This window comes from Trachinotus anak, unplaced genomic scaffold (assembly GCF_046630095.1).
Source record: "Trachinotus anak isolate AG129_WGS33_773 ecotype Australia unplaced genomic scaffold, CSIRO_AGI_Tana_v1 ptg000003l, whole genome shotgun sequence".
Classification (NCBI taxonomy): domain Eukaryota; kingdom Metazoa; phylum Chordata; class Actinopteri; order Carangiformes; family Carangidae; genus Trachinotus; species Trachinotus anak.
In genome coordinates this window covers 24,659,070-24,681,727 of record NW_027273854.1, presented here as the reverse complement: position 1 = coordinate 24,681,727, position 22,658 = coordinate 24,659,070, and the positions used below count along the sequence as shown (strand labels likewise).

General features: G+C 40.5%; 1 protein-coding gene across 2 annotated transcripts in view; it reads left to right on the top strand.

Annotated features, from left to right (window-relative positions):
• The window catches only part of LOC139618672 (carbonic anhydrase-related protein 10-like), a 144,297-nt gene that overhangs the window by 39,953 nt on the left and 81,686 nt on the right, over window positions 1-22,658 (top strand). For both annotated transcript variants that reach the window (XM_071474813.1, XM_071474814.1), the window contains exon 3: window positions 18,113-18,255. In XM_071474813.1, coding sequence (XP_071330914.1) covers window positions 18,113-18,255 — 143 coding nt within the window. The remainder of the gene's footprint in view (window positions 1-18,112; window positions 18,256-22,658) is intronic.

Sequence of the window (22,658 nt, the reverse complement as noted above, 5' to 3'; positions counted from 1 at the left end):
AAAGTGCAGAGGAAATATGGGTCAGAATGGGTAATAGCCTCTTAAGCCTTGAGCTGGACTAATGCATAGTTAGTGGGCTGCTAATGGAGCAACAAAACAAATAGCCTCTATGACACATATCACACAGGGCTCACATTTCATTTTAACACTTTCACAGCTGCTTTTTTTTTAGTAGTGAGCTAGATGCATAACAATTCTTAAAGGTTTTTTTTTTTTTTTGAAGATCGACAACTGCTTATTAACTCAGTATGACCTACTATACAATATATTCACTGTGGGGCCTAAAAGTCTGAGATCACTTTCCCATTCACTTGAGCATTTTTTGGAGATAAGTTATTTAATGTCAAGTAAATACACAGCTGTACAAAAACTGTGACAAAATAGTTGAAGATTTTCGCTCTAGGTGCTACAAAGATAATGAGCTCTCAAAGCCAAAGCCACAGTGCTTATGCACGTCTGAAAGGAAGCAGTCTTGAATTTGAACTTGAATTAAAGTATGGTTCTCTTTTAATTTTGATTAGATCAGGGGTTTTCAACAGGTGGCTTGTGAGCTACCAGTAGCAACACAACTTCACTCTGTAAATCTACGCCAACTGCAACTAAATCAAATACACAGATGTCCCACCCCTCTTCAACAGCAAATCATTTATTGTCAGTTGTCAGTGAAATGACAAGTTTGTTTACATCAGATATGCAGTAGGTGACATGCAGTGACAGCAACTCTTCTGGGTAACACAACAGATAGAAACCAAATTTTTCTTACAAACAGGAAATATGTTGCCATGGATACAGTGAGTTCCTGTTTGTTATGCACCATTGGATGCACTGACAACTATCAATGGACCACTGACTGAGGAGCTTCTTCTTTCTCTGATTTCCAAGCAGATTTATGGATGTTTATTTGCTGTGGTATAATCATGCCTCTGTGCTCAGGTTTGACTAAATCATGATTTTTGTGAATAAATGTAACCAGTGATATAAAACATGAGGAGCTCTCAGTCCCTTTTATTTTGTTAAAGTTGCTCTCAGAGCAAAAAAGGTCGGAGACCCCTGGATTAGACTGTGCTTTAATTTAACTTGTATAGTATGACATCATAAGCTACCACCCATTTAAAAAAACATGAAATCCATGAAGTTTTATTTTGTCAGAGCTCTTTTAGGAAATTAGTTTGTTGTGATGTGGTTTACAGAACAGTGTAGGACATACATATAGATAAATGTAAGACAAGGAGGAACAATCACGTCCCAGATTTTAAAAGATGCTGCCAGTGCTTGTTGTTTCACCCAGACAGAAACAGTCAGCTGCAGCACTAACACAGAAGGGATGTCTGATAAGGGACTTCTGTTATGGCTTCCACTCTTGCAGGAGCTGATAATGAAATCATTTCAGAGGATAAATTGCTTTTATAAAGAACAAGAAAGGTTAATGTGAGCATTTGCAGGCTTTGGGCCTGCAGAGCATGTTCCCCACTGTGAAACATCAATTGTGAAAGTGGAAAAACTCATATTTTTACAAGTAACCAATTTACTTAATGCCTGTTGTTTTCTGACAGAGGTGGGTCACTCCAGATTTATTTGACACACACAGTGAAACATTAATTTTGTAAGTGCCTTATCCCAAAACAAAAAGGCCACTGTTGTCATGGCTAAAATTACAGGCAGGGAGGACCTAAGCGCAGGTACACAGGTAAGCCAGAGCAGTGAAGTTACTTTAATACGAATGATAAAGACCAGGCTTACAAGGCAGACAGGTGGACAGGCAACATGTCACAAAATATAGGCAGCATGCAAGTATGGCGGAGGAAACTTCACATTAAGCCCAGGGTCGGGGGGGGGGGGGGGGGGGGGGGGACAAGACAGGGCCAACAGGCCAAACCTCTCTGGATTGAGATGTTGGAGGAGGAACTGCTTTGGAAGACAAACAGGAGGTCATCGGCAAAGTCGGGAACCTCTCTGGAGGGCGAGTATGAGACTTGTAGTGAAGGTAGACTGGTGGTTGCTGACTGGAGTTCAGGGCAGGTAGATGGTCGGCTGTTAGTGAGGACAGTCAACCCTGGGTCCGGCTAGGCGTCTGTTGTGGGCAGCACAAGCTTCCTTCTAGGCCCTCTGAGCCCTGGATACCCCCTGAAAATAGTGAGGTGACTAAATGTGACTGCTGAACATCTTCAGGGGCAGGATCAGGCTGGAGGCCGGCTGACTTAGAAGCAGACTTGAGGATAGCAGGCTGGGGGCTAGTTATCTGTGATGCACACTGTTGGCTAATAGACCTGGAGCTAGCCAGCTGGGATGCATGCTGGTGGCTAGCAGGCCTGGGGCTAGCTGGCTGGGATGGAGGCCGGGGGTTAGCCAGCCTAGAGACAAGTAGGACAATGCTGACCAGTTGTTATGCAGGCTGGCTGCTAGCAGGCCTAGTGCTAGCTGCAGGAGAAACAGCCTAGCACGTCAGATGCTTGCTGACTGGGAAGCATGTGGTATAGCTGTGCAGGTGGTAGAAGTGATAGACTTATGAGCAACAGGATATGGAGCAGGGATGAAGAAGAACTCCTACCTGGGCAAATTCAGAGGCCCGCTTCCAAAAGGTAGCCAGCATCTCCAGGAAGTCTGGCTCTTCATCAAGAAAAATGTCCTTTGACACTCTAAAGTCCTCCCAGGTAAATGGCAGGCTGAGCTGAAGCTTGTCTGCTGGCTGGTGGTAGAAGCACAGGCAAGGGAGGACCCAAAAAGGCTGGTGCAGTAAAGTTACATCAATGAAGACGAGGCTTACACGTAAAAAGGCGGGTAACAGACAACTGGTATATAATAATACAGAGGAGGAAATGAGGGAAATGAGAAACAGGCAGGTGGGAAAGTTCCAGTGATTGTGAAAGTGAAACAGGTGAGCAGGCATAGTATCTGAAAACAGGAGAAAAGAATGAGGACATTGGGTGGGCGGGTGGGGTATGGCAGCAGACAGAGGGAGAATAACCAGAATAAACAGGGCTGAGAAAGGGATCATGAAGACTGTCCACCCACCAGCCCTGCACACTTGAAACAGCAGGTACTCTCCAGCTCTCGAAGAGCTCATCTCTCTTCTCCTCACCCATTCACATCCTCGCTCCAATATCTCACTATTCTACTGTGTTCGTCTGTCGGCAGCTCTTATTGGTGTGATTTTTATCGTGCATAGACTGGGCACTGGGTACGCGCCCCTGACACAATGAGCTATGTGTTTAATTTGAAAAGAAATAAGTGTTGATTGAAGAGGATGGGCTGTGAGATTGTAAGGCAACATGTCAGGCATCCAGCAGAGACTACAGGAAGTTACTTCTCCCAGCTAAGGAAGAGTCCAACACATAACTGTAGACATACTGTAGCCACATATCTGTAAAATGGAGAAATGTTTGCTTACACGTCTGTATTTGTATGGATTACATAAATGAACAATAATGTGGTACTTAGTGATCTTTACAGGCTCAGGTAGGCTGATTTCGTTACCTTTGGAAAGAGCCAGACAAGCTGTTTCTCCTTATTTCAAGTCTTAATGCTAAGATAAACTAACAGTCGGCTGTAGACTTATATTGAATGGAGAGACACAAGAGTTCACCAGAGATGAAATAACCATACTTCTCTAAACGTCAAAGTGTTCTTTGAATCTTGAAATCTCAGCACCGCTACAGGAATGTCTACAAGAGTAGCATAATTTAATTAATTTAGTTAGAACAGCAGTCAGCAGGCTTGTGAAAATCCAGGACTTAGGCAGAAAATTTGAAAGTGGGGGAGTTTCAGGTCCCTCCCCCACTTTCCACCGAGCTCAAAAACTGTCTCCCGACTACAGAGGAGGTAGTGTACGCCAGAGAGCGTGCATGCATCTTAGCTCGGGTTCACGGGTGTAGTATCTAGGGCTGAACGATATGGACAAAATTTCATATCTCGATATTCATGTCAGATATTTCGATATCGATACGACACGATATGACTACGGGTTCGGTGAAAACCAAGCATTTTTCTTTGCTTGGGCTTCTTTTGGGATGGCTGAGAAGTCCCTGGTGTTTCTCTCATTGCAATACACTCTTCGTGCAGCACGCGATGGTGTTGTTTCAGGTGTTGAAACATGTTTGTTGTGCTACCTTGCTTCGTCGCAATTTTCGCCAAGCACGACCTGCACAACACCTCGGTCTGGTTTACATCATCCTTTTTAAATCCAAAATACCTCCAAATAATGGAGGATGATTTATGTTTTGGCACCAAAACAGATTCTGCGCTGCCACCGGCCGCATTTTCTTCCGCACTCATGTCACTTTTCTTTCTTTGTTTTTAATTTCCCTGCTGTGTATGTAATGTGTGTGTGCGTCGGTCTCCGTCTCCCTCACTCCCGCCCTCATATGTTTGTCATTGGTTGGCTTAAGCTGTCGATCCATAGCAAGCATGAAATAAGGTTTGTGGTTGGCTGGCCTTAGCGGTGCATTCATGGGCAATCTTAAAAATTATGTTTGTTGTGACTGCCAGAGCTGTATGCAGGGCGAGCGTGGGGGCAAATCTATATCGTTGCTTTTTCAATATTAATATTGTGAATGTTCATATCTTGATATAGATATGATAACAATATATTGTTCAGCCCTAGTAGTATCCACAGCAACCAGAGACGCCAGAAAGAATGGAATACATGGAAGTAACTGGCCTATTCTACTCTCAGATAACGTCAGATATTGACTTTATACTTTAGGTAAGACTCAGCGTTTCTGTTTATTTAGCAAAAGTCAACTTTGGATAAAAGTAAGGTTGAGATGTTTCTGAAAGTACAGCTTGTTGACATAGCCTAGGTTACCGATAAGTAACAGTTGGCATTCACTGCAGCATTTTACTCACTGGCACTTTGATAAATGTGACATTTTTACCTGTTGATGTGAGTTTTGAGACCGAGGCACAGGCCTCAGAGGAAGAGCACATCCCCTCTGCTGCTTCTACACGCCGACGGACGGGTACATGCCAGAGCTGTGTAGTAGGCTCATCTGGCAGCGTGTGTGAGGGAGGTAGGGGGGTAAACCTGTCTGCAGCGTGTGCACAAGCTCTGATTGACAGTCAGCCAACACTCCCCCTGGGTCTGATGGGTGGTATTGAACTGGGAGTGGTGGAGTTTTGCAAATCACATTACAAGCTGTAGGTGGAGCCAAAATGACCTGCTTCATGTCCGACTGTCAGAATATAGTGGCAGATTCAGCAAATAAGACAAAAAATCTATACATATACATACATACATACATACGTACACACACACACACACACACATATATATATGTGTGTGTGTATATATATATATATATATATATATATATATATACTTGTACATATACATATACATATATAATTATAGAGTAAAACCCAAAAGTTCCCACTGCACTTAGTGACAATGGAGAGGAAAAATCTTTCGACAGGAAGAAACGTCAGGGAGAACCCAGGGTGGTTGGCCGTCTGCCGCGACCAGTTGGGGAGAGAGGAAAGAAAAGGGGGAGAGAGGAGAAAGTGGAGGTAACAACTAATAATAATAATAATAATAATAACACTTATTATAATGGGTGTAGTAATGACAGACCTGGATCCTGCAGCTCCAGACTCAGAGATAACTGCAGAATGAGGACAGTGAGAGAGAGGATAGAGGGGAAAAGCTAAACTACGGGGGAGAGAAAACACAAAGTTAATGACATTCAGTAGAGTGATATAGATGCGTGGAGAGAGAGAGAGAAAGAAGAGGGAGAGAGAAGTGCTCAGCGCGTCAGGGGAGTTCCACCCGCAGCCTCGGCCTTTAGCAGCATAACTAATTTCTTGGCTGGACAATACATTCTATTCTATTCTATTCTATTCTAAGGGATGGTTCAGGGCCTCACCTGAGCCAGATTCTAAGCTTTATCAAAGATGAAAGGATACTCTTAAATATGGAGAGGGTGTGAGAAGTGGCTGATAGCTGAAGGCTCTGTCTCACATTTCACTCTTGGAAACTCTAGGAACCACGAGTAAGCCTGCGTTGAGAGAACAGAGTGTTCTGTTGGGATAATAAGGTACCATGAGCTCTTTAAAATACAGTGGAACAAAATTACACTAGACTTTCATCCTTTTGAGACACAATGTTTCTAATTTTCACAGTACATGCAGGTGGAAAAAGGCTTTCCTAGAGAGTTGTTTTAAGTGTGAGGCAAATGACTTGTCTTTTTCAACATGTACTGAGAGAAGCGACCATGTTACCCCAATTGATTTTAAGATTTAACTGCTTGTTTTTAAAGCCTTGAATGGTCAGGCTCTTGCCCATATCTGATTTGATAATCCGCTGTGAGCCTGATCGTTGCCTGACATCCCCCAGCTGGGGAACTCACTGCCCAGAGATTCTCTTTTAAAGCTCTTCTTAAGACTCACTTTTATCATATGATTTATTCTTAACTGGAGGCCAAGGTAATGCCCTCCAAATCGAGTGTATGATTAGATAATGTTTTTCAAGTACAGTAACTTCAGTTTTGTCTGAATTTAAAGGTAAAAAAAAATTACAGCTCAATATGAGTTTCATCTGGCGTCATAGATAAATACAGCTGGGTGTCATCTGCATAGCAACATAAAATTATATGGCTTTTCCTGACAATATTGTCTAAAGGAGGCATATACAGGGTGCAACGTATCAGTAAGAGTCATTGTTAACATGAACAAACTGGAGTCTATCCAATAAAAATGACTTAAACTTTGTTGTTCCTTTAATCCCAATGATATGTCCTCTGTAATAAAATCTTGTGATCAATGGCCACATGCTGTCTGCAGACTGCAGACTGCACAAAAGTGCATTCTTGGCACCAAGATTGCAGTGTGCTACTGGATTCATGTTGCCAAAACCTCTGCCCCACCTGTCTTTTCACTGTCGTGCACGGCAAGCCACGAAGATACCAAACTAAGGAAATAACCTCAGTGTACTGGTGGAAAATACCATGTCAAAACAAGGAAATTGGACTAATATGTCATCAATTCTACATAGCATACTGAGGGAATTAAAATAATGGGCTGCCTCAAATTAAGGCCTGTTAGCCTCTGCAGCTCTCTAGTGATATTTTCAGTGCAGTATTTGTTAATTCGCAGAGCTGCTGATTTAATGACAGTAAAGGGTCTGAATTCTTTCTCCTTCACTGATGAACATGAAAAACACAACCGTGCAGTGTCATGGCTGCTGCTGTGATGTTGTTAACTAATATATGTTGGTTTCATCATCTCCTGGAGATGCTTTTGGTTTTTAATTGACAAAATGTAATAATGAACTTTGGGGGGGCTTTGAGGTTATGTATGTATGATTGACATGTAGCCTTAGATGATTACAGTCCAGCCTCATAATGTTTGTGTGTGAAAACAGAAGTAATTTCCTTTAAAATTAGATTGGAGGGTGTGGTGATTAATAATTTCACTCTCAGCCAGTCACAGTGATACCATCGCTCTGACACAGTGCCAATCACAGCGACGCATGATAACAACAACTCAACAAATGGAGAGAGACTTCCCCAGGAAATTGTGTTGTTGTCTGGATGGTGCAGAGCGGCACGATGAAAACACACAATACCTCATGTCTGCAGCCAGTGGTAGACGGTGAGGGGTTTTATTGAACTTGTACATTGAGGATAGAAATAAATAATAAAAAATGTTCATGAGGCCGTTTATATGACCACATCAATCTGACGCTCTTTCAGTTTTATACCTATTGTATCTCAGATCATATTGTAAAATGTTGACACAACAGCATCATAATGTCATCATAATGCATTTCAAGAATAAAACATGAAATGCTGTTTTTGCTAAAAAGAAATTTGGAAATGACACACAGGAGGGATAATCAAACCTCTCCCACTTACTCAACAGAATACAGAGTCATAATGTCCCAGCCTGATGTGTGCAGAGGTGCATGGGGTTACTCCGTAGGAGCCCCATGTCATTTCCACTTGATTTGAAAAAAGTAATAACTATTGGAGTTCTGCTTGTACTGGTGGTTGCTTTGCCATAAAATAGGGCCCTCTCTGTGTTTGCATCATATTTGTATTGTGCCCAGTTTTCTAGGTACTAGTGTTTTTAGCTATACATCATCCCTTTCATACCTTTCTGTGAGGCATGTAGGTTATGTAATAACAGCAATGGATCGGACATTTGTTTCCTGGGTTTGCTCCTCAGACAGTGCTTCTCACTGGTCTTTTCTGTCTGGGAGAAGAAAAATGAAAAGCTGAGAAATAACCAGTCACATATGAGGTTTTGAGCTGATTCTAATCCATCAGCTAAGGTCTGGGCCTTCATACTACTTTTCTGCTGTTGGACCAATGTATTTCAAAAGTCGTGTATTCTGAACTAGCAGCATCGTTTTACAGGTTTACCAGGTTTTGCCTGTTTTCCTTAAAGACCCTCTCCGATGTTTCACCTTGTTAACATGTCTATGTGATTTTTCTTTATATAATACGAAACATATCATGAGCAAAATAACACCTTGGCTGAGTATTTCTATCTTGGAACTGCAATGAACCAATGAGAATCTCATAAAAACAGATTCAGACAGTCAGGGATTCATATGTCACAAACCTAAGAAACCAATCCTGTCAACTTGTCAGTTGAAAATAAGCAAATAAAAGATGAGTATGCTTACTGATATGTCTGCTAGTCACTGATTTGGTTCACAACAAACTCCTCATCTGAGTCTGGGTCTGACTGAGGCTCAAACATGTGACACAGAGGAATAAGATATATTACAGGCTTTGGATACACACACATTAGGCTACTTGTTGGTTGGATACATTCAGTGTTGGTTTTAGTCTTTTTATGAGATTATTGACGATAACTAAATATAGAATATCAGCAGCCGTACGCTTTAAAATTACTTTTCATTTAGCCTCTGTCACTCACCATACAGTGGTGTATGCTAAAATGAGGAATTAATTATGCTCTTATCACTTAACACATAAGTCTCTTGAAAACTTTAAGAAGCGTCATGGATCATCGGGCTCTCCTCCCTCACTCTTTATCTCCTCCTGCTCACCATGTATTTGTTTTACTCTCTCTCTTCCCCACCATTTGAACCCAGTCAGATTCATGAATATTAAAAAGGACATTGGATCCTGAGGGCTTCCTCCTCTATCTCCATCCCTATGCCTCCTTCCTCTCACTGTCTCTGTCTTTGTCTCTGCGTCTTTGTCATTTGGGGTGTCTTCTGTCTCGGTGAGCCTGTCTATAATCCAGTCCTTTTACAGATGCCTACTAATGCAAAGCCACTCAGCTGTTGGGACAGAGATGCTCAGGACACATGCATAGACATGCAGACACATTTAAATTAAACACTAAAGGCCTGTGTACTTTTTGCAATATTGAGCTATCCCATAGGAAGGACGACAGTTTTGTAAGAAACATGGTGAAATCATTGGTCGTCAAATTTGAATATTATATAAAATATAAATATTTTGTCTGAAAGAATCCTTATCAGATCCACACACATCACATGAACACACACACAAAAAACAAAATTTTGGTCATTTTCAGTAAATTTGGGGTCTATTTTAATTCTGTGGTGTTCACTGTCAAAAATGACCAGCCAAGGAAAAGGAATGGGCAATATTGTTACAGACCTCCTCCGATGAAAATCAGAAAAAAGTTTTTAACTTTCTTAACATCTCCATATGATGTTTTTTTGTCTATATAATACAAGGCATATCATGAGTAAAATAAGCTGTTAACACCATGAGTTTTTTTCATTCAGTATTTTCACCTTGAAACTGCAGTGAACCAATGGCAGTCTGAGAAAAATGGATTCTGACAGGTAGGGACGTTACAATCCTTAGGAACCAATCCTGTCAACTAGCGGGGACAGGGGGTGGGCAAAATAAACCTGAAACCTTGTGTGAGCAAAGAGCAAGAGTTTGAATTTGCATAACCACTAACACTGTGTCAACTACTGCCAGTTACAAGATAAAAAAAACTACACTTACTGTTCTGATACATCTGCTAGTGGTTGATTTTGGTTCACAACAGACTTGTGTTGTGATACTCTCTGCTCTTTCACCTGTCAACCTAGTGCAAGGAGTGGTGGGAGGCGGGGCATAAAGCCTGATCCAGATTTCTCAATGAGGAAGTAAGCGTAGATGTCCTTTTTTTCACTCTAATGTGGGAAAACTTGTTAAACAAAATATTAATCATTGCATAGGATTTTTACTGAGTTTAAAACATGTTTGGAGAGGAACTTGAAGAGAAAAGTGTATAAGATTGTCCATCTGTGAAGTAGACACACGCCCTTCCCAGGCCCCACACACACACACACACACACACACACACACACACACACACCTTCCAGGCAAAATATTATACCTATAGGTTATGAGAATACTGTACTATATGAGTTTCACTCATATAGTACAGTTCCTTCCTCGCAGCACTAATCCTCCACCAAATCCTCCTTAGGGCTTTGACTATGTTTTTATTCTGTGTGTGATAGTAAAGATGCATTGGAAGAGGAAGTGTCAGAGGTTCAAAGACAACACTCAATATGATCCAGAACATGACACAACTGATGAGGAACAATCAACTGAAGAGCAGGAGGGCCCTTCTAACCTGTAACCTTCCACTCACAGAGTGGGAGACTGTTAACTGAGAATGTTAGTAGGATGACAACAAGCAGGAGTGGACTGAAACAATAATTCAGGTTGGGATTTTAACGCCACCCCAGCACCGCCGCAGCAGCTAGCTGTCACACACAGGTGAAGTGAGCGTTGTGGCTCAGACAAGGCAGGTTGGACCCCTAGATTCATGCTCTTGATGCCAAATTCTGACCGTACCATCTGCTGCCTCAGCAGAAATCCAGATTCCTCAGACCAGGTTGTGTTGCTCTAGTCGTCATCCTTTCAGTCTTAGTGCTCACTGTGTCCACTGCAGCCTCAGGTTTCTGTTCTTGGTGACAGGAGTGGAACCTGACGTGGTGCTCTGCTGTTTTAGCCCATCCATCTCAGGGTTTGACATGTTGTGTTTTGAGATGAGATGTTTTTGTGAGCTTTTTGTAAATGCTGGATAGGAGACCAGCCTCCGTCTCTGTCACCTGTAGCCCTGCAGTATCTGCTTTTTTTCTTTCAGAAGATTTAGCGGAGGTGTTCCTACAAATGTTGGCATCCACATTGTCTTGTTGATAGCAGTAATGATCAATAAAAGCATCCAAGTCTGACAGCCTCTGAGGACAGTCCTCACTTAAAATGCTTGGGATCACAGGCCAGAAGTGCAGCATGGTGCCACAGGAGGCAGAGAGGGCAAAACAATGGCTGCAGCTGGAGAGAGAAAAGTTCTGGATCAGACATCTGGCACAGACGGAGCCTGATCATCCCGACAGACACACTTGTTAGAAGAAATGAAGAAGGGACCTGCCTGAAGATGAGCCAGGGAGCAATGTGCATATATTGTACAAGCCTTTTACATATGTGTGTCTGCTTTGCATGTTTCAGTTAGAGCCTAACAAAGCTGCACAATGTAATTTTGTTTGGTCCATAATCCTATTAACATTAAAATCTTGTTTTATTGTTTTGAATTATGAGACTTTGTACATGTCTTAAACTGTAATTGATAATGTAGATCTAAATATTTTTTTTATTACATTTAATATAATTCTTTCTTCATATTGTTGTTCTTTGTGCTTATAAATGATTTTAATATCTTTCTAATTTCAATCTTACATTAACAGCAACATTCACTAATATGCACTGTCCCTGTAAAGGTCCCATATTGTATAAAGGTAGATGTCCATGTCTTTTTGATTATAAAGCAGGTCTAGGTTCTATATTAATACAGTGAAAGTATCAAAGCCTCAGTCCACAGAGAAATGTACACAGCCTGTATTCAGAAACTGAGCCTTAAAAAATGAGCCATCAGGACTATAACTATAACTGTAACTTTGTGATGTCACAACCAAACAGTCGTTGCTCTCAGCCCCGCCCCAAGCCCCGCCCACCATCGAACCTTGCAGGATTTGGTTTCACTTGGTGTTTACCTGAAATCTGCTATATTTTCATTCAATCACTTAGAAAACAGTCAGCCAATCAGAAGAGGCGCTCAGCTCTCTTCTGATTGGCTCAGTGGCCTGTTGTTGCTAGAGCTCCAGAGAGAAGCCTGAGAGAGGAGATGTAAAACTACACTGAGATGGTTTTAGTTCTTTAAAGCACAAATATATCTTCTGATGGAGATCAACACTTCAGATAAAACACAGGAAAATATAGGACCTTTAAATAAACATATAATTTCGTATTTCAGATACAAAATCCCACATATTCAAATTTTCTCTATTTCTAGTCCTAAGGTGTTTGTTTCTTCTTCACTTTCTGACACACAGTTTCAGTCTCTGACACACACACACACACACACACACACACACACACACACACTGCTGGGTAACATAACAGTGTGTTGACATGCGGCTATGTGCCGAGCAGGGGTCAGGATTGCACTCTGCAGGTCAGGGCCAGCACATCTGTCACTTCACTCCTCCACTGCCAGAAAGGGAGGGATGAATGGATGGAGCAAGAGAGAGAGTGTGTGAGAGAGATGGAGAGAAAGTAGGAGGAGGAGAGGGACTGTTGTTCTCGGCAGCTCTCAGGTTTGAATCACCGTGTATGAAAATGAACGCAGTGCCCAGCTGGAGAGAGAAAGAGAAATGATATAAGCCATAAATCTTCACTCACTTTTATGAACCACAAGTTCACATCCATCAGGCATTTAAACATTTTTCCCATTTAGTCTCAGCTGAGCACGCTGACAACTGCTGATGAGTTTTTTGATCATAATGACAGCTGTTTCACACCCTGATTTGTCATTAAGCCCGTCTCTGACAAGCATTATGAGTATAGTCATAAGCCCTCTCATCTGTGTGTGTGTGTGTGTGTGAGAGAGAGAGAGAGAGAGAGACAGAGAAAATGAAAAAATCTAAGTGTGCAGGTGTCAAAATTACAGTGGCTTTAGTGAGGTTGTCTGAGGCTCTGTGTGTGGACATTTGTATGTTTGTGTGTGTGGGTGTGTGTGTCTGTGCGTATGATCATCCTCCTTTCTGTTCATTGCAGTGTTCAGTCATGCATCCCACATCTGGCTGGCTTTAGATCAGCTTTCAGCTCGACATTCCCATTTGATCCCGTTCCAGGTCCTCGCCTCAGCACAGAAGATCTTAGTAATCATGTTATGGCAGAGGATCAGCCGGTGCTAGAGAAATCCTGATCTCATGTTTCCTGCTCGTAGACTCACATATATCATGTATCATAAAAAAAAACCAACATATGCTTTTTAGTGAAGGCCTACCATCTACTGATGACTGTCGGCTAAACCCCTCCCTCAAATAGTGATTGTCCAATCACAGCTTAGCAACTGAAACTATAGGCATGGCAGGTCTGTCAAGCTTTGTGTTTCTCCACGTGCTGAAGCACTGTGTGCATGAGGCTGTAGTAACAGACTCACATTAAGGGTTTGACGGTTGAGCGAAAGTGTCAGGAAATGGCTCAAACTGTATGGTTGTCTGCTCTAATGTAAGCTGCAATTGCTAACATGTCAGGCTAATTCAGTGTAGACAGATGTTAGCAGCTCTGCTCCACTCTTAATTGGATTTAAGGAAATTGTACTCCAGCAACCCCCAGCCAGCGTCAGCAGTGTTTACTGCTGTGAAAAGTGAAAAATATGAACAGGTAGGCTACGCAGCTGTCTGATCTTATATTCCACCCTACTGCATGTTCAATAGTAAAGCCAATTCAACACTGCAACACAGAAAACAATACAATAGTACTTGGCCCAAATGCTTGTTTCCCCAGTATATGCCTGCTCCCACAGCTTGAATCTGGCCCATACACAGCTGATGCCACTTCCACATCTGTACCAATTCTGGCAGAGACACAGCTGTCAGTCAGTACCTGCCCAGATGTGGAAGTATATGGACGAGACTCAGGCCGAGAGCCCAGACATATGTTGGGCCAGAACTTTCATTCTGCTATCTGGGGAAAAATGTTACTTCTGGGTGTTCCATACGGATCATCAGACACTACCTTTGTGACTGGGACATGTTCATATTTAAGATTATTTTTGCAGTGTTCTTGTTTTAAAATGAGTCATCTGGAAACATTAAAACCCTTCAGTTACAGACATTTCTGCTACACACTCTTAGACCTCCTGCCAGCGTGTGCCCTGCCTTTCCTGCCACTACCCTGCTGAGTTTGTTGCATGTCCAGCCTGCCTCCCAGGTGCAGACTGTGAGCCTGTTTATGCCACAGTTTCAAGTAAAGTGCCTTTAATTCAGCTGCATTTGGGCCCTTTTCCTTGTTGCAAAGTACCTGAACTGTGACAGCTGGTCCGTCTTTGTGGCCACATGCTGCCCACACCAGCATTCAAAATGTGAATTTTTGTAGCCAGATATGTTGATGTAAATGGAATGGCTATAATGAACACATATTCAGGACTTTGACAAACAAATGTATGCAGTTGACCAGCAACAACCTGTCTCAACCTGTGACTGGACATAAAGATGGCTCACGAAAAGTGAAGCCAAAACAGCTTGATCGCCCCCTGGTGGCCCGCTGCATAATAAGTCATAAACCCCCACCCCCTCCATGTTAGCAGATGGGACATAGGTCAAATTAACAAATCAAGCTTCACATCAAATAATGGTTTCTGTCATTTTAGGTAGTTCTTATCAGGATGATGTTTGTTCAAGTGTTCATTTTTCTTATAAGTTTAGTTTTAATTTGATATTTGCTGCTATAAAATGGGAGTGTGACATTATGATTGACAGCTCTGATTGACTCACGATTGGGTCAAGTGGGTGAGTGGGCGGGACCTTGATATAGCTCCCTGCACCACTCCATTATCACTACTGTGCAGAATCTGGCTCCAAATAATGTCACCAGGGCAAGATAGCATGACAGTCATTAGTCTCAACAACGCTGACCCTTATGGGAACAGAGAGCTGAGGAAGATATTATCATGTTAGCACTTCTGTACTATTTTGCCACTGGACTATAAACTGTTCAACAAAAGAGACATAGTTATGACAGAGCAAATATGTCTCTTGAATAAACTTATTGGCCTTGAGGCTTTCTGCTTCTCAGGTTATCAAATTTTAGATAATACCTAGAAAATAGGTCCACACCATGTTGATTAAAAATATACAGTATATGTATATTTAATAACTAGAGGTTTGGGCCTATGTTGAGTTGTTTGGTTGATGCTCCCGAACACTGTAGGCTGCTGCATGGTGATGATTTTCCCTTTAAAAATCTTTGTTAATACTTGCAAATAACCTTCAACAATAATATAAAAAAATACTGGATATTCAAATGCAGCATGAGAGATAGTATCAAGGGCAAATAAGTTACTGTCCAACATAAAAATGAAGCTTTGTCTTACTTGGCAGATATTTGAAAAATAGTACATCATAAAATGAAATAATGTAAACTTAAAAGCCATACAATTAAAAGGGACAGATATTTCTCCGCTCTTCAGGAGGGCTCCCATTCTGGCATGTTTACGTCTCAGTCTCCCTCTTCATACACTGATGTCAGTGTGAAGACAAGGACCATCACAGGGCCGTCTATATTTATAACTCACCTACCATGTTCATCATATTGCTTCAAGTGGAAGTGTGTGGATTTAACAGTAGTTCAGGTTATCTGACGTGGGGTTGTGTGAGATGCTCTATAGTCAGGTGTGTTACCTGCCGTAGATTCAGATCAGCGTGCTGCCAGTTTAGAGAAGCAGCAGGAGCAGTGGTGCAGAAGCTGAGTGATGCACTGCTGTGAGCAGGGTCAGCAGGAAAGCAAAATTTAGCCACTTGATGTGCACACTTTATTTTGAATGTTTTCATCACTTCATGCTGCCAAACAGCTCTTTCATTTGGAACTAGAACTATATTACTACGCACAAGCGCACCTGTGGCGTGCACAGTACTACTCCACAGTTCAACTCTTTGAGTCAGCTCCGGGTTAGTGTGTAGACCACAAGTCTGAGAGAGAGAAAAATCTGCTGGTGTGGAGTTAGAGAGAAGTGAGATGATCAGACCTCTGTAGCCCACTGCTTGTCTGTGCTCCAGACTAGAGGCTCCAAGCTACATTGGCTGCTACTAGCATAACACGACCAAATCTCAGACTGAACTGCTGATGGTTGACTGACATTGTAGTTAAGTGGTGAGAGAATCAATGCGTTTATGTATAAATTTGTCTTGAAATGTGGTCAGAGCTTCATCTACGTTAACAAGCACACTATGAACAAAGATAATCTATTTTAACTAATAACATAATTGTTGTTCTTTGTTCTTGTCTATATTGAAATCATCATTCAAACGTTCACAGAGTAGGTTGGGGAAAAGTATGTGACAAAAGCTGGGTGGAGTCAGCAGTTATCAAACCTGAAGTCCGGTCGATGACACAAGATTGGAGGTGTGTGTTAAAGCTACTTAAGTTACAGATCAGGAGTAGTTTGGCTGCAGTGTAAACACCACACTGGGTGAATGAATGATCTGGCAAAGACAGGAGAGGAGACCCAAGGTTAAAATACAGCAGCTGATGAGTCCTGGATTGGCAGATGAGTCTCAGGTGTACACACGCGCACACACGCACACTCAGACAGACAGGACTGACAACAGATAGGTGACAGACAACACACAAAAGGAGAGGGGAAAGCATGGGAGAACTAACACACACAGAGGAGGGGAAAGAGAGGAATCAATAGAGGAATAAATAGTTGTTGAAAATGTTCCCTTGCCAATTCACACAGCTTTTAAGTCTTGTATTGTTAATCTCCTCTGTCAGCATGGAATATTTCTTCTTTACTTGTTACCCCAGACAGAAGATTATCCAGCAACTGTCCTGTAAAGAAACATCTGCTGATGTGAACCATGGACAAAATCTCAGTGAACTTACAGTCAAGATTTTCAGAAAGCTACAAGTCATCTCAAAGAGTTTAGATCTTCATCAGTCCACAGTCAGACAAACTGTCTATAAATGGAGATGATTTAGTTCTGTGGGTGTTCTCTTTAGAAGTGGCCGCCCAACACAGAATGATCAACCAGGTATAAAAGAGGGGACAGTGGCTTTGCTCTCTCACAGCTCGACATCATCGATGGGAAAATGAACTCCCAAGTTTATTAAGTCTCTTACAGAATAATCTCAGGTTGGATGTCCAGCTGCTGAAGCTCAGGAGAAGCTGGTGATGCAGGAGAACTATGATCCTGAACAACAAAGAAAATCTACTACAGAATGAGTTCAGACAAAGAAAATCCACTTTAATCCAGTAGAGATGTTGAGGAATGAGCTGCTCACACCAGACATCCTCAGAGTCTGTCTGAGCTGATGCAGCTCTGTAGGAAAAATGGTCCAAACTTCCTCCTGAACTTGGTGCAGCTCTGATCAGCAGTTACTGGAGGAGCTGGTTCAAGGTTATTGGAGCCAAAGGAGGTTCAACTGTTATTAAATCCAAGGGTTCATTTACTTTTCCACCAGCAAGATTATTATTCCATGTTTTATATTAGATTATAGGCTAATATTAGGTTTCTGACTTAGATGAAGATCAGATCATATTTTATGACCAATTAATGCAGAAAAACAAGTAAATCCAAAGGAGTCACATACTTTTCCTTGCTCCAGGCTTTGACAAAGAAGAAGAATATGCTGAATAAATGATAACATAACTAAATCTACACTGTATTGTTATGTGAAGTCAGAACAACAAGACAAAAAGGTTGCAAACTACTGCTGTGTATTATAAGCAATGAAAACTAGTGGGAGGACTTTTGGACAGACTTTAATAAAGTCCATTTCTCTGCCTTAGTTATAATTGCAGATAATAACCTGGAGAGTTTAATGAAAGCTCTGTTTTAAGTCAGATTTTAATGACGCCATATGTAAATTCAGATCTCCCTAAACTCCCCATTTCTCCTGTCCCGTCATAATGAAGCCCATCTGCTCACTGTCTGCCTCTTTTTATGGTTTGATCTTGTGAAGCATACACTCTCTCTCTCTCTCTCTCTCTCTCTCACTCTCTCACTCTCTCTCTCTCTCTCTCACACACATACACACACACACACACACACACACACACTAATTACTGTCACTCTCTCCTTCTTTTTCTCCACCACCAGTCCCATCCTTCTGGGGTTTGGTGAACTCAGCTTGGAACCTGTGCACCATAGGGAAGAGGCAGTCTCCCATCGACATTGAAACCAGTCACTTGATCTTTGACCCCTACCTGACCCCTCTGAGGCTCAACACGGCAGGACGCAAGGTAAGGGCCCCCATCGTTTGGATGACCCGTCATCTGTCTTTGGTTTGAAAACTCTTCCTCAGGGGCTCGATGTATTTAAGGTCAGCGTGTGTTATAAGAGACACTGACCAATGAATTTCAGCCCCATGTTTGGAGACAGAACTCATTAAATGCTATGATTCAAGCAGGAGAGTGCTTCTCTGACAGCCCTGGGCTTTGATTCGTCACCGTGGCTGTGAGTGGAACGTGACACATTCTCCAAATCAAGATACGGAGAAGCCTGTCTGACAGACACTATGAGCTTTTCATCCATATCTGAGGGCTTTAAAGTTCCCAGCTGCATTTGACTGTACCAGGCTCAGGAGGCATTATAATTTTAGCCCTCTACACAGCAATCACAGTTAATCTTTGCAGGAAATCCTCTCTAAAGCACCCTGACTCACCGTTAAAACACAGCTTTTGATGATGTTGGACATTGCATCCTGGATTAATTTTTGTATTTAGTGGTGTATTCTTGTTATTGGCCATATTTAAGTGAACTGATATCATACTGAGGTATTTGCAGCAGAGAGGGAAACTGATGATGGCCAGGAAAAAGTCACCTCAGCTAGAAAACACAGTTACGACTAGTTACATTGCCATGCTGTGGCTGTGGAATCTATTGTGATCTGAACAGTTGTGAGATTAAAAGATTAAAGTTCAACGCTGAAGCATCCTAGATAGCAAAGCTGATGTACAGTACGGTTAAATAACAAGTACTCTTAATATACTTTAAATATATAATACCAAGTACAAATTCTATCCTATTTTCAAATAGGGTTTTCTCTAAAATGAGATGGATTTCAGATTGAATCTTGATAACTGTGACAACTCATTTTCTGCTTGGGTCTGGTAAGGACAAAAAGTAATGTTTTTTGTTGAAAAAAAAGATGAAAGTTTAAAGCACAAAATCTAAGAAATAAAAAAAATACACCAATAAATTATCATCAATGAAGGGTGTTATAATATAAACTATTCTATAAAATTCTGGACCCTCCAAAGGCCACGGTCAAATTTTTTTTCTCTGAGCTACTTTTGTGTTCCCTTGCAATAAATTTTGCTTTACCTCTGATTCATAGAGGAAGGCCGAGCTTTGACACACAATGGATTTATAGGCTAATGTTATTGCAGACATCACTCTGAAGGACTGACTCAACACTATTCCTTTGAATCTGGGGAAATGCAGAAATTATGGTGAAACTGGGAGAGAACAAAAAAGAAGAGTTTAGAAAAAAATCAAAATCTGGTCTTTTAGAGGCTCCGTAGACAATAATTTAGCCACATTTCAAATTTATGCAAGAAAGCATTCGGTTACATAAAAGATTTTCACTACCAGATCCAAAAACAAAGAAAAACAATAATAATAATAATAATTCAAGAACATTTTGTCTACTTATTTGTTGTTCTCCATTTTGTCTTTTTGTTGCTGTCTCTGCTGTTCTGCTCATTTTCTATTTAATCTAATTTCTAAGTTATACACAGACACAAACCCAGTGAGCAGCGTGGCAGAGTTAGCATCACATCACTAAAATGTTTAGCAACTGGCTAACCTGGCTAAAACTGAATTTGCCCATAACTGCTGTCATCTCTTACGCAGTCACGTTAACCTTGAGTTAAACATAATAACATTGTTTCTTTGCTAACATACAGTAGCATTAGCTGCATGATTAGCATTAGCAAGTTAGCTGTGTAGTCTGGTAGCTAATGGTACAAATCAACTTTTTGCCAAGTTGAAACAAAATTTAGAAAAAAAGACCTTAAATGTAGTTGGCATTTGTAAACGTTTCATAAAATATTCTCAATAAAATCATAAAAAACAGACTGAGCAACATTTCCTGTTTTTTAGGCTCCTTTAACATTAGCCACAGAGCAGGGAAGTGATATGGAGGTAAAACATTTTACACTCCAACCTTTTAGATACAAATTAGAGAATTTTTTGGAGATAAAACCTTTTCTTCTTTCAGATTTTAGGGCAATTACTTTAAAAAATGTTAACAACTGAATAACTTTTTTCTACAAAAGGTAAGATTGAAGGTTATACCTCTAAGGTCACAATATTGTGCTAAACATCCCAGACTGATGATATCTACCAAAGTGGAGATTTTCTCACTAGTTAAAAATATTAAATGAATAATAATAAATTAATGGTGATAAGTTACATTATTCCAAAATGTTGCAATGCCTTTTTTTGTTCTGTGTCATTTTTGACATTTAGGGCCTTTTTCCTTTAGAGCAGTTCATAAAATATTAATTGAAATAATAATTCTGCGTGTTACCTACAATAATCCAACATACCATCCCGAAAATAAGCTGGACTTCAAACTGAAGGCACATTTGACTATAGCAACATCTCTTGCTCCTATTTTGAAGAAAATATGAGTGATAAATCATTATTTCACAACATCATGTCTTTATGAAAATTTGATCTTGTTGGGGGCTTTGATCTTGGGAAAGAACAATATGGTGCTTTGCAATTACATTTTAATATTCTCCTAAGAGATTTCCAAAATCCAGGAGCACTGTTCTCTCAAAATAGGTTCAAGGTTAGCTTTAAGGTGTTTCCTAGCTGCCCAGAAACAGGTGAATGTTAGAATACTGATAACTCCACTTCACGGCAGAGGATCCTGTCCTACAGAATAGTGACATTTCAGTTTTTGATGCACTTATTTGTGAATTGAAGAATAATGTAATACTATGGAGGCTGAAAAATGACCAAATGTGACAGATTATCAGAAAAGTCAAACTAATTAATTAATGCATTAATAAATGATAATCTTGGTAAAAATAAATAAATTAATAAATACATTTTTTTAAAGAAATGTAAAGCTGTTAACCTATTCTTTACATTGGCTGTAAAACTCAAAACTGCCTTTAACATCCCTTAAAGTATTGACAGGATATCAGCTTCAAGGCACTGCCTCATAAATGCCTTTTCCATTGTCTTCTTCAAGTGTCTGGTTGAGGTGGAAGGAGGGAAAATATTGTGTGTGATTTTATATTGAATACAGACCAAAAAATAAGTAATTCATGTGCATAAATGATTAGATCAAGACCACATATAACTAAATCCTGCACACTAATTATTATTTGAAAAGCACAAATTATTGAATTGGCTGTGCAAATTAGTGTGTTTTTTCTCCATGACACCTCCCTGGCTCTGTACTAGTATGTAGGATTCATGGGGATTTATTGGCAGAAATGGAATATAATATTCATAATTATGTTTTCATCAGTGCATAATCACCTGAAACTAAGAATAACTGTGTTTTCATTAGCTTCTCCATGGAGAGCGGGCCCTCCTTCACAGAGCCCGTTGTAATGCCATGTTTCTCAGTAGCCAGAGAGAACAAACCAAACACTGGTTCTGGAGAGGGTCTTCTGTATTTTTTACCAATACCTGAAGATTTTCAGACATGCTTGGAGAAGGAGGAATGAGGAGAGCGGCATTCAGTTGGTTTATGTATTTAAATTTTTAGTTATGAATTTATTTATTTATAATTGTCATTTTTATATCCTTCCTGTATCCTTCCTATACTGTAGAAATGAAGTCAAGAGTGTGTATCACTCTTGACTTCATTTCTACAGTATATTTACATTTATACAGTAAACATAGTCAAACAGAGTGAATATATAATATATACAGCAACAGAATTATTATTTGATAAGCAATGGTCATCTCATATTAAAATCAATAATTAAAATTTTGTGATGAACATTAAGTATTGTTGCTCTGATAAAAAAAAATAAAAATAAAAAAAAAAATAAAAAAGATAATAATTGGATAAAGCTGTTTTCATTTTGTGTGTGCTCCTGACTTTGAACTGCTAATATGGGTCTAAGTCAAAAAATGCTGGATCCTACATTTCCCAGAATTCAACTGATTGCATTGTTTGTTAACCCTTGCCTTCCAGCTAAATATCCACATCTTTCAATCTCCTCTCTCCCACTTTGAAACACGAGTCTTGCTATGAATGTGTCGTCTCCACACCTAAGCTGAGATAACTCTGGTGACATCACTATGACATCATCAGGGTTATTTTTTTCCAGAGCCACAGTCAACATTATACAATATTACACAGGCTGAGTTTGTTTTTTATGCATTACTGCAGTTCAATATATTAGTGTTTGAACATTTTTGCCTTCACATTGTGTCACTCTCCTGTTTAAAAGGTTGTAGACGAGGTCAGACACAGAGAGGGGTGATCACTAACAGGAGAACTGTTATATGACAAAGCCTGGCCACTCATCCACTTAGCTATCACAATTTATCTAGCATCTTATCTGAGGTTTTGTATGAAAAGCAGATATATTAGATCCTACAAGCTCCAAAATAAAGCCTTAAAACCCCTGTCAGCTCAAAGACTTAAGGTGTGGTACATCATTAC